Source organism: Convolutriloba macropyga, chromosome 4 (genome assembly GCF_964194025.1).
Source record: "Convolutriloba macropyga chromosome 4, txConMacr16.3, whole genome shotgun sequence".
Lineage (NCBI taxonomy): Eukaryota > Metazoa > Xenacoelomorpha > Acoela > Convolutidae > Convolutriloba > Convolutriloba macropyga.
Window position 1 is genome coordinate 59,593,570 of NC_134471.1, and position 13,135 is coordinate 59,606,704.

Here is a 13,135-nt window from a genome sequence, read left to right on the forward strand (position 1 = left end):
TTTGGGAAAGTATGGAAAAAGCCTAGAATGTAAGAAACTTTGTATCACGCTCTCTTCGTTCTGCTGTAGAAAACAGGTTCACGAACATTTTTCCCTGTATGAACTTTTTGTGAAAAATCAAAGACTTCAGGCTATTTAGAGTATTTAATTTGGCAAAATTTAACTTAAAATTAACTTGAAAAGGAGAAACTAAAAGCAGAAAAATTGTATTTTTTTTTCATGAACTCTAGAATATTTTTTACAAGGAAATCTTACTTACTTCATCAGAACTAAATGTGTCTATTGGGAAAAGCTTTGAAGACTTAAAAAGTCCGGTCGGGTTTCATAATTTCAACATCATATCAACCAAATTAATTATTGAAATGTAAAGATTGAGAACTATTGATCGTTTTTTTATTTTCATTCCTGATATTGTCAGAGCAGATCCTTCGGAATAATCTCCTCCTGTATAATGAAGTACAACAATTTTTGGACAGTCTATGGATTGCCAGATTGAAAAAGTTAACGCACCTGTTCATATTTTTTATCAGGCTTCGACGGTTTCTGTTAATTGAGTTTTTTTATGGAAGCAAAGGAAGTTTTTTTCTTTTACATTTCACTTGAAAATTGTTACAATTTTGCTTTTTTTAGAAAATACTCTGACTTAGAATAGTGAAAGCCCCAAAATGTCAAATTTACTAATAGCCAATTCTCCTTAATTTTCCTCAATTCTACTGAAAGAACTTGAGCTTGAGAAAGTTAGCCTCTTTAAATGTTGGACAGAATTAGAGGTTGAGAGAGACTTATCAAAAATTATGATTAATAAAAAAATACTTAATCATTGCTACAAAATACTGTTTTCAATCAGTTCAAAATCATTACTGTGGGTTGTTTATGTTGCGGACTACACATCTGCGAAATTATTTAAAAAATTGTCCAAGAAGCTTATTTTCAGAATTTCGAGTCCAAATTATTTTGGAGACACAGTTGCCTCAAAGATTCTACACCTGTGTGGTTTTGGGAAAAAATAATGAAGACCTAAATGATCAGTGACGAACATTGACTGTTGACAAATTGTCGAAAAGAAAATTTAAGAATAGTTATTTTGGTTTTGGGCTTCGTATTTATTTGTCGGTGTTTGTTTGTCTATTATGTGTGGTGTGTGTGTATGTGTGTGTGAAAAAAATAATATATTTTGTGGTTCATACAGTAATTATAAATTAATTTTCTCCAATGCTTCTAATTTGCTTTTGGATACTCGCAACAGAATAAAAAAATTGCTTTTAAAACCTTGAGAGGTATGTCGGAACGTTCTGTGCTACGCACAAATCACAAGAGCCTTCTTGTTTTTTCATGTATACCATAAATTTTACATCAAATGTTTTGTATAGTACGATTTCTTTATGGATCAAGAAATGCGCAAAAAATTTGTTTGAATGGAGACGTTTAAATGACAATAGCATTCTCAGACATTTTCATTTTGCGTTTTTGAAATCGGGGCTATTGTATTTTGATTCTCATAGAACTTGAAATCTGTGAACCCTGATTTCTGGTTCTACTTTTTTTCCACCCCAATTCATTTAAACCCCTATCATTTAACCCCGATTTATTCACCCCTCTAGCATTTCTTCTCGCCAAATAGCAGTCGATATTAAAGGCATGTTTTGTCATAATTAAGTGGATAAATTAATCCCACATTCGACTGTGATAGTTTTATATCAAGTCCCACGGGCCGCTGATGCATGACCATGGCCCGTGAGGCATGGCCAAATGATTATATTGCTAATTTAATAATCCTTATTTTATAGAAAGATTAAAATCGGGGTGAAATGATAGAGGGGTTAATACCAACAATAGGTAGCCAATTGTTTGCGTTACAGTACGGTAGTAATCCGTACAAAACAAGACGATGTCCATGTTAAATGAGTTTTTTTTAAGTTCTGGTAGATCTGATATGGTGGAAAATGACCAGCAAAATATATTTCCCGTTTCTTGCTTAAAAAATGATCCCTTTTCTGAAAACTATATGAAGTAATTGTCAAAATTTGACAAAGCAGTCTTGAAAATAGGACGAATTTATTACAACAACTAACCGATGTTTTGTAGTGTTTGATGCCCTGAATGACCAGCGTCCTTTTTTTCACCTCCGGAATCGACCCGTGATCTGCCGGGTCTTCAAGGTCAAAATTCTGGAATTCTTCATTTTCATCGCTTTCTGAATCATCGTCCGTTAAAATATCACGCAGAGATTGTTCCTCTGGTATTTGATCAAACCTTTTTGCAATTTGATCAGAATCGATAAAGTAAGAGTTCACGATTGCAACGTGAATTAACGACGCAAGAATAGCAACAGGCAAAAGCGATATGCATTTAGAGTTAAGCATCATTTCTTGGTGAAATGTAGCGTGGAAGAATTACTGCAATAAAAGTGTCTGAGGGTAAGGAATAGAGTTAATAAATTATTTGATTTGTGGTTTCTCTAGTTAGTAGGCGGGGGCACAGACAACGCCGTTAATTTGTAAATTGGAACGCGTCTGAATTTTTTTGTAAACCTTAAATGTTAAATGTTCTACTTTTTAAAACGTCTGATTGGTAAAAATGTTCAATCGAATTTCCCCCTTTTTCGAGTTTATGAGGGGAAAACTTTTATTGGCTATCTTCTGGTCTTGGCAAATTTGTAAACCTGTTCAAAGATAAGAGTAGATAAAGTAGGATGAAATATAAATACAAATTTTCAGTTAAAACAGAATGATAAAAAGAAAAGGAAGAAAGCGTTCGGTTGGAAATAGTTTGAAAGTTGTCAGAAAATTTGGTGCTTAATATTAACGCTGATTTAAAATTTCACCCCCCGTTTTTATTTAATTTTTGCCCCTTTGCACGCTTGCCCTCGTATATGTTCTAAAATCACTCTTGTTCTTTATTACTTGCTTTGTTGTTTTACTACAAAAGGAAGCTAATATTACTAATGGGAATGATTTCCATGTATAGAGGAGAAATAAAGGGAAGAAATTTGATGGAAAAGATGTATTTTTATGCGGCATAGGTGTGCGACCATGATAGATATGAGAATGATGATTGGTTGTTTACCCTAAACAATCTGCCTCATTTCCCTCCATTCAGGAAAAGGCTGATTTGTTTTGTCCCAAGTATGCAAACTAGAGTAGACTAAGCAAATATCAATTATAGAACGTGTTTGAACTATCATATTTGAACTAGCATTTTTGAACTTCCATCAGAATTTTTTATGATAAGAAAGTTGATAAATATATGCTGAAAGTGACGGAAAATATGCATTAGCTGAGATCAATAAAAATTACATGTGAAGAAGCCGCCACATTCAATTAATTTGAAGGAAAGGCCGGATATGAGGAAAATAAAGAATTTTTTGACATGCAATTTCTGTCTACCAAAAAATGTAGCTCACATTTTTTTCATGTTATAAATAGAAGAGAGGTGTCTAGTTTGGTCTTTTAATGGTTCGCCTTATAAAGATTCTTCAAATTTATTATTTTCTCGGGTTTCATTTTTTTGTTCCGACTCCACTTGTGGGAGGCAGGAACTAAATACTCAAATGGTTTTTTTTTGTTCAGACAATTTTGGCCGATCGATATATTCATCATAGAGAAATGTGAGTGGCATCATTAAAAAGCTCGTCCAGCGTACAATTCGAAACTAAAAATATTTTTTGAATTTTGTGTCTTTTGAGGATGTATTGAGGGGTTTAAAATTTTGTGTGACCACGTGATATTTGCAAGATTTTGTTCACTTTTAGCGTAATTTTTATTCAAATTAAGGCTTTTCTTTAAATTTATTTCCTCAAAATTACATTTCACGCAACAAAATGAAACAATTTTATGTTACCAATAGAGCAATAAGAGGACTAGTTCTGGTCACATGAGGAAGTTCACTATCATTAAGAAACTGGAATTCAATTTAAGAGCTGAAAACTCTGCTATTTATTATTGTTTTTTAATCACCTAGAGACTAGTCACTTTTCATATCGAGGTTCAGTTCGTGAAAAACCTCATTTACAGTCAAAACGTACTCATTTAACAAAAAATAGTTTTCAAGGAATCGCTCATGTTTATTTTGTCTCCGACTCTGAGTTTTCGAAAATTTTAAGGACATTTTGATTTTCGTTTTGAAATTTTAGTAAATTTTTGGAGTCCTACGGCATAAACTCGCTGACTAAAAACGCAATAGGTTTCCTAATATGCATTTGATAAACCTATATAGTGCCTTGAGTGGACAGCTAATGGTTTAAAGGTTGTTAGGATTTTAAAAATAATTTTTCGAATTTTTTTTTAACATCAGCTGATATTAAATTTTTTTCATGAACAGTGAGTCAGCATCAGTATTGACAGCACCCCATTCTTTTTTACTTCACCAAAAGTTAATCTGGCGAGCGATTTTGTCTACTGAATATTGGTTTTATGACATCGATAACACGAGTTATCATACGTTCAAAATAACATTTCGAATTTTTTATGCAATTTTGGTTTCTTTTGAAATCTTATCTAAGTATCCTTAAACTGATAGCTCCCATTGGCTTAGAAAAAACGTCCACTGTATCATAGTTAATGTTTTTAGAGAAAATATTCTGGTATAAATGGCTTTGACACTTTCTTCTCGCATTTCTGCGGAATTTTTTGGTTTTTGCCTGCATTTGTCGTCGTTTTCTTAATCATAGGACCTTTTGTGATGCCATATTACTGTGATGTGGTATTAACATATCAATAATTAACATCCTTAGTTTCCCATCGAGGTAAAACGTAGTGTATTTTTTAACTGCCGTCGAAAACTTCTGAATTTAATGGCTGTAAGTCTTTGAAACAATTTTTTAGAGTTTTTTGGACATAAACCAATATTAAATTTGTTTTCGTAATTTGTATATCAGTCTCAGGAACGACAGGCCCTCTTTTTTCTACTGCAATTAAGATGAGTATGGTTAGCGGCTTTGTCTTCTAACTATTGGTTTTCTGACTTCGATGCCACAATTTTTCAAAATTTTTCTAACTTTTGGATATTTGTTTTGTAACTTCAGTTCCCTTTGAAGTTTTCTTAAATTATCCTATATTGATAGTTCGCAGAGGCTCATAGGAGACGCTCAATTGTTCGTAGATAAAATTTTCAGATAACCGCTCATGGTTTAAATGGCTGCGACACTTTCCTCTCGCATTTTTCTCCTGAATTTTTGGTTTTTGCATCAATTTGTTGTTGTTTTCATGAGCATAAGACTTATTGAGAAGTCCTGTTGATGACTTATGATTGACAAACATCCTCGCCTTCTCATTGAGGCATAGTTTAGCGTATTTTCATTTAGGCTTAGTTAGTGCATAGTTTAGTAAAAAAAAATTCTTACCAAAAATCTCATTTTGTTATTGGCTTGGACACTTTTCTCGCTCAATTTTTTAATTTGCTGTCTTTAGCTTTGTTTTTAGATTCTTCGCTTAGTTATAAAATGCTGACTGGTCTCATAGGCTTTTAATTAAGGATTGAATAAATGATCTTACTCCTTGCAGTCAGTTTATGGCGAATGGTATTAAAGCTTATTATATTGTTCGTTTTAAATATTTTTTTTATAATTTTTAGTTTTTGTTCTTTTCGTCATTTTGAAACTTATTCTCACCATTAAGAGGTTCCATCCAATTCCTTGTAATTCAAAAACTATTTTTCCATTAATATCATGTCGTAACTGATGTTTTGTTTGTTGGAGAAAATGCGTTTTCATAAAAGTTTTGTTAGTGGTCAATCTTTGTGTTTCTTTTTCTCTTCTTCATGAATTTCGCTAAAAATTTCCATTTTTGCTTGTTTTGTTGTTTGTTTTTTTCTTGTAGTCTTTCTTATGGCATATCTTGTGAGCGCTGTGATGAGGCATGGTTTTATGCAATTCAATTAGTAGTTCAGTCGTGTAACGATTTCTTTTAAACTCAAAGATCTATTTTTATTTATCTGATCATTAGGTTGACAATTAAGTCAAAAATATAGATAAGCTTGGGTCGAAACATTGTGTGCGAACGCACATTAACGAACATCCTTGTTTAGCTTTAAGCTTGTTTAGCTTAAGTTTTTTATTTCAATGAGTTTTGTTAAGTTTTGTGTCCACATAATGTGTCGGTCGCTCATTAATAGTGACGAAAAGGATTTCGTAGTTCAATGCGTGATGTAGTGCAGGATGTTCCGAAAGAAGTTTTTAAAGACATTCAAAATCTGAGAAAAAACCTCACAAACGTGTCATCATTCGTCATCAATTTATGAACCTCAGTTGCAATCTGTAGCAAAATGAAATTAGTACACACAAAATTTTTAAAACCTAAAATACAAAATCTTGAAAAAATTGGTCTGTTTTGCAATATTTGTTCTAGTATTTCTACAAATTTTTCTCGAAGTTCAAAAAGTAACAAAATCGGTATATCCAAACAAGTGGGAAAACTGAGAAGTTCTATCAAATACACTATGATGCAAGTGTTGCAGGTGACGCAAATAATCATAGAAGACTCCTTCCTCTAGGAAAGAAACTAGGAAAAAATTTGCCAAAAAGTCACCAACCTACAGCAACTATATAATTGGTGCAAAACAACCAAGATTTAATATTTCTGGCAGATTTTAATTTACATTATGCTATATTGTTTTTCAAACCCAAAATTCAATAAAGAAACATAACAATAAAAAATTGTCTTCGATTTTGTTGTCCAAGGAAACTATTATGATAGCTAAGGAGCAGTTACTAGACCACTATCTAACATTTTATGAAAAATTTCTAGAATTCATTTTTTTTCATGTACAAAAACTTTGTTCAAACAAAAAAGTGTTCAGTTTTAGTTATCATTCATTAAAATATTTGTTTGTTCGTTCAGCATGATGAAGGATTAACATTTGTTTTGCATTAAAAAATGAGAAAAATTTGTTCTGAAAATGAAATATAAAAGTTTTTATTTTGCTCTCCAAAATAAGTTTCTCTCTTTTACTCTATTTTAGGTTTGTGTATTGCAAATTTTCATCAATAACTTCTAATAATGTACACGAAAAGAGTTTTTTATCAGCTCGATTTCTTTAATCAAATAAACAGCACTCTCTCTTCTAATATGAAATATTCAATTCGAGTTTTGAAAATCTGCTTAATGCTGAAAAAAAAGAAAAAAATGTTAAATTGAATTACTTCTTTTGTTTTGCGTCTTGCCGTCATTATTAGCGAAACTCTGTTACTTTCAAGTTTTTGATAAAAACTTTTGCGAAATTTAACTAGCTTATAATTCATATCTTAATTGTTATTTTGTTTTCCTGAGCTCATGTGATAAGTATCAAAACGTTGCTCAGATCTATACCGGTTTCTTTGCTCTGAGCAGCGGTTTATTTTGTTCAGATCTTAAAAGAAATTGCTACGCAATAAAAATCATTACTTGATTGCCGATATCTTGTTTTGCAAAGAGAACTGCAGCTCTTTCTAAATATATATCCGCGCTGAAAAATTTCGTTTTTGCACTAAAATGCATGCGATGGTTTTCATCGCATTTTTCTCACGTGTAGAGCAATCTTTTGGGTTAAAAGGGTTGAGCCGATCAACTTTCATGGAGGGCAAATATTCAAATGACAATCTTCAGGGTAAAAACCAATACGAACCCGGACAATGATTTTCGGCAGATGTAAAATTCAATACCTCTCCGAGCTAACAAAAAACATCAATAGCGCCAATTAAACAAAGCAAAATAGGTCAAATAATTTGTGTTTGCAAATTGAGAAGTAACAGATAGTGGAGTTGATTGAAATTACGTGGTGCCAGTATCGAGTCACTCTTTTTTAATCCAATAAAAAAGTGTGCTTTGAATCTATCGGAAGAGGGAAAATAAAGAGATCTTGATTGGTGTTTGCTCTTTTGTTAGTTTGTTTTCCCTTCTTTTTCACACACTTCTTTTTTGATCCTCAAATGAATGAAAGCAGTCAAGTGGCTCCTGATTGGCTGATTTACCTGGACCACAGAACGCAATTTTTCCTTGAAAAATAAAGAAAGATGTCTATTTATAAAGTATAATTTTAACACTCGAATGCAGTAATGTATTTTTAAAGATAGCAGACAACCGGGACTTTGCCTAACTTCATTAACATGAATATTTTAGCGACTTTATTTTTTTTACTTATGCTTTCATTAAAACAACGCTGAATTTTCCGCTGTGTTGTTTTGAAAACCAGTAAGACGCATCGGTAATGTGCGTTCATATTGTTCTGACCCGTCACGTGCACAAAGCATATAACTTTAAAGGATAAAAATACTTAAAATTTCTTCACAGTAGTTGAGTATCGTTAGTCCTGTATTTGAACATTGTCATGTCTCTGCTTCCTAGCTTTATATTACGGTAGGTAACAAAAAGTTTTTATATTTACTGGACTCTGAAACTTACCGGACTCTACTTACTAAAACTTACTGGACTCCTTGTAGCCGGATTCACTGCTGCATTCTATTCAAAATCTGAAAACGGAGAGTTGTAACTCATTCAAAAAAAAAATTGTTTGTCAATTATCTCAAATTGTCCTAAGTTATCGAAAAGTTTGACATCTTGTGAAAGTGTTAGGACATAATTCCTCTTCAAATGCAGTCTGGAATTGAAATGCAAGTATTATTTGAAGGGGAAATTATATTGTTAAATTTTCTCTTTTCAAAGTTTTTTTGACTTTCTTGATAAATTGATATACTTGAGATAAAGTTGACAAGAAGAAACAATTCTACAAACAAAATTGTCAATTTGGATTGTTATAACACGATGTGTTTTAATGCGCTATAAACAAAAGCACAATTGTAGCTCGGCGCACAAAGACAAAAAAAAATTTTGCCATGTTTAAAACCAGGCTGAAATAATCTGCTACCGGTTTGTTTTATTAGAATTGTTTATTGAAGGAATAGAACTTGCTGAAACCAATTTAAAATTACTTGACTTGGGTGCTTCTTCTTTTAACTCCTTTACGACTGAAAAAAGTGGCGAATATGAAGAAAAGGGTGAAATAAACAGATTTTATTCATTTAGTCACATTAAAATACTCAATCAAAGCACAGCTAACATCTAATGAAAACACTATAAGAGAAAATAGCGAAGTGTACGAACGAGGAGGCAACCAAGCTTGTTTGAATTCGTTGTTAAACCTGAAATTCCTATTACCAGGCTATTTTCTGGGCATATAGCCTATATAACTTCTAGCCAGTAAATATCAAAGAGGAGATGTTTGTCTGGCATCTTGGGAAGAGTCGTCATGAGTGGCCTTTAAATGTGTATTAATGGGAACGTCTTTCATGGGAACAGAATCGACATGTCGTTTCCTTTGCTCTTCTAGGTACGCTCGACCATTCCTCTCCATTCGTTCCTGCCACACAACGTCACTCGGTGTTTCATTGTAAATTACATAATGATACACATCTTTTATAAGTTGCCGCAGATTTTTGTTCTGAATTAGGATAACCACTAGGCCCATTGTTGTTTTGAGCAGTCGGAAAAGAAATCCCACACTTTGCAACAGTTCAACCTTGGATACTGAGCTCCTGGATAAATCTGTTGGTAGTTATCAGAATATCAGTTACTTATGATATTGGTCAATGATTTTAAGGAAATTGGATAAAAAATTCCAAAAAGCCTGCATCTTAGGACGTTCTTTAAGTCTTTTCAACTGGAACTTTGTGTACGACTGTGTGTGTGTGTGTGTGTGCGCGCTTGTGTGCTTGCGTCCGTGAGTGTGTGTGGCCGTGTTGGTTTGTGTACGTTTTTCATTGTTCCTGTGTCCGTGTGTGTCGTATATATATATATATATATATATATATATATATATATATATATATACATATATAAATAAATAAAATATATGTATATATATATATATATATATATATATATATATATATATATACATATAAGTATGTTTGTGTGTATCCCGGGCCGAGGCTTTTCCCCAAAAATAACGGGGAAAAGAGTGTAGAGGGTGTATAAATTAAAAAAAATTACACCCCTATTTCTCCTCTTAATTAAGGGTGGAAGAGTGTAGATATAAGAGTGTAATTTTAAAAATAAAGGTGAAAGAAGGTAATGAGGATTGATCCCCCCATCTTACCCCTGTAGAACAAGTTACTTTCATTGTCTGCGTTAACCATTGCTCCAACTCACACTAGTACAAGAAGTTTGAATTTGGCTATATTGGTAATTGTGTAAGAGTGTAATTTTTATCAGTCCACGCCCTAAATTACACTCTAAGCAAAAAGTATAAAAAGAGTGTAGGAATGAGAGAAAATATAGTATAATTTTCTAAAAATTACTTGCTTACCCCTTTTTTCCACTATAAATAGGAGTGGAATACGCATTACACCCTAATCCCCGCTAATTAGAGGCGGATTAGGGGTGAAACATCGGCCCAGGATATGTGTTTGTGTGTCTGTGTAAGTGTATGTGCGTTCACGTGTGTGCATACATTGTGTGTGTGTGTGTGCGCACGCGCTTGCGTTTCTGTGTGTATATGCATCCGCGTGTGTATTTGTGTGAGTCTGCGTGTGTATGTTTGTGAGAGCGTGTGTTGTGTGTATGCTTGTAAGTGCAAATATATGTGTGCGCCTTTATGTGTGTGTCTCTCTGTTTGTGCGTCCGTGTGGGGGTGTACAACTGTGTGTGTGTGGGGGGGGGGGTCCGTGTGCGTGTGGAAGTGTATAAGTGTGTATGCGTCGGTGTGTGCGTGTGAGTGCGTGTGTATGTGTGTGTGTCCGTCCGTGTTTTTTTGTGTCTGCGTCCGACTGTGTGTGTTTGAGTGAGCGTATGTGTGTGCGTCCCTTTCTCTGTGTATGGGCCTCCGTGTCTGCGTGCTCGTCCGTCAGTGTTTATGCATGTGTGAGTGTTTTCGTCCGTGCGCATTTGCAGGACTCTCTGTTTTTGTGTGCTTACGTGTGAGTGTATGTCCGTTTGTATTTTTATGTGTGCTTAAGAGGGAGTATATATGTGTGTCCGTGAGTTTCTTTGTGTGCGCGTGTGTGTGAGTGCGTCCGTGTGTGTGTGTGACTCTGTTTAATTTTGTGAACTTTTCAGTGTGCCTGATTCTGTGTGTGTAATTGTGTGTGTGTGTGTGTTTGGGCGTCCGTGTGCGTCCGTATGTCTGTCTGTGAGTGTGCGTGTGTGTGTGAGTTTCTCTGTGTATATGCATCCGGGTGTATATATGTTAGTCCGTGTGTGTATGTGTGTGTAAGTGGGTTAGTGATTGCGTGGTTTTGTGTGCGTATGTGTGGACGTGTGGTCTTCCAGCTGAGACTACTTAGTTTTTTTTATTTGCACTCTGTTCAAGAATGATATTTCACATTAAAGTCTGAAAGCTACAGAGTTTGGGTAGATTAAGTTATAGCAGTTAATTGATGCCTGACGATTAGCTAAAGCAACTCACATTCCACAAAGCATGCAGGCTGGGACATTTTTAAGCATTTTTGGAATGATGAATGTATATGCGCATGTTTTTGTGTGTGTGTGTGTGTGTGTGTGTGTTGTTTCAACGTGTATGTACGTGCGTTTGTGCGCCAATTCACCTGTGTGTGTTCGTCTGTTTGTGTCCATATATGTGTGTGCATGCGTGTATGCATTCAAATATATGTGTGTATGGTAATGCGTTCTTCAAAAAAGATCATTGACAAAATAGTCTAAAAGCGTAAAGAGTTTAGATATATTAAGTTATAACATTTAATTGACGGCTGAAGATTGGCTATAGCACTTTACATTCCCAAATGCAGGTAGGGAACCTTTTTTGAGCGTTTCCGAATACAACGGTATGTATACATATATATATATATATATATATATATATATATATAAATATATATATGTATATATATATATATATATATATATAAATTTATATATATATATATATATATATATATATATATGTATGTTTGTATGGGTGTGTTTGTATGTGTGTTAGTGTTTGTGTGCGTCCGTGTCTGTTTGTGCTCGTGCCTGCGTGGATGCGTCATTATTTCAGTGTGTGTGTATATGTGGGTGTGTGAGAAAGAGGCCGTCCGTGTGTGGTTGTGTGTGTTCATGTTTGAACGAAAAATTATATGTGTGTGCGTGTGTATGTCTGTTTGTGTGCGTGCGTCCTTCCAGTTAAGAGCTCCTTAGTTTTTGGATATGGACATACCCTGTGCAAGAACAATAACTGACAAAAAATTCTGCAATTGACAAAAGTTTGGATATTTTAGGTAATATTTTTTAATTGAGGACTGACATTCAGCTAAAACTAACAAAATTTCAGAAAGCAAGCCTGGTACTTCTTTGGGCATTTCAACCGGAACTGTGTGTGTGTGTGTGTGTCTGTGTGTGTGTGTGTGTGTGTGTGTGTGTGTGTGTGTGTGGTTTTGTGTAAGCGTATGCGTGTGTGTGTTTGTTTTTGTGTGCGTCAGTCTGTGTGTTTGTAGTATTGGTTTGTGTGTGTCTGTGAAGGTGTTTGTGTGTGAGTGTCTGTGTCTTGATGCGTGTGTTTGGAAATACTTGTGTGTATGGAAGGAGCGGGAGTTTGTGTGTGTGTGTGTGTGTAGGTTTCTGAGCTTGTATGTGCATGCATGCGGGTGCTTGTGTCCATGTGAGTTTTTGTGCGTTTGCGTGAGTATGTGTGTGCGTGTGTACTTCCATGTCTGTGATAGAGAGAGTGTGTGTATAATTTTGTTCGACAGTGCGTGCGTACGTCCGGGTGTGTGTATGTGTGTGCCCGTGTGTGTGTGGTCCGTCTGTATGTATACGCGTCTGTATAATCGCGTGTTTTTGTGAGTGTGTTTGCTTGTGTGTGTGTTTGAGCGTCAGTGCGAGTGTGTCTGCGTGTCCGTCTGTATGTATATGTGCGCGCATCTGTATGTCCGCGTGTTCGTGTGAGTGTGCATGCTTGTGTGTTTGTGCGTCGTCCGTGTGTGTGTGTGTGCGTCCGTGTGTTTGAATTTGCGTGTGTTCATGTGTGTGTCCGTGTGTATGTGTGCGAGTGTTTATTGAGTGTGTGCGCGCGCGTGTGTGTACGCCTGTTTTTCTGTATTTGCATATTTGTGTATGTATGTGTGTACGCGCGTGATTTCAGCTGAAAGCTCTTTAATATTTTGATATGGTAGTGTTCTAGAATTATAATTGACACCAATATTTACAGGAGTTTGGATAGATTATGT

At 34.7% G+C, this 13,135-nt stretch overlaps 2 protein-coding genes across 4 annotated transcripts in view; both read right to left on the reverse strand.

Moving 5' to 3' along the window:
* Positions 1 to 7,862, reverse strand: part of LOC142338572 (uncharacterized) — a 51,196-nt gene extending 43,334 nt beyond the window's left edge. Inside the window, exons 1-2 of one of the 3 annotated variants that reach the window (XM_075388372.1) lie at positions 7,637 to 7,862; positions 2,073 to 2,662 (exon numbers count right to left, since the gene is read on the reverse strand). In XM_075388372.1, the coding sequence (XP_075244487.1) occupies positions 2,073 to 2,366 (294 nt within the window). In that variant the 5' untranslated portion in view covers positions 2,367 to 2,662; positions 7,637 to 7,862. Of the gene's footprint in view, positions 1 to 2,072; positions 2,795 to 7,599 lie in introns of all 3 variants that reach the window. The other 2 variants (XM_075388371.1, XM_075388370.1) reach the window with 2 other exon arrangements.
* Positions 7,863 to 9,177: 1,315 nt separating this feature from the next.
* Positions 9,178 to 13,135, reverse strand: part of LOC142338116 (uncharacterized) — a 39,223-nt gene continuing 35,265 nt past the window's right edge. Inside the window, exon 4 of the mRNA XM_075387749.1 lies at positions 9,178 to 9,330. Within this exon, the coding sequence (XP_075243864.1) occupies positions 9,178 to 9,330 (153 nt within the window). The remainder of the gene's footprint in view (positions 9,331 to 13,135) is intronic.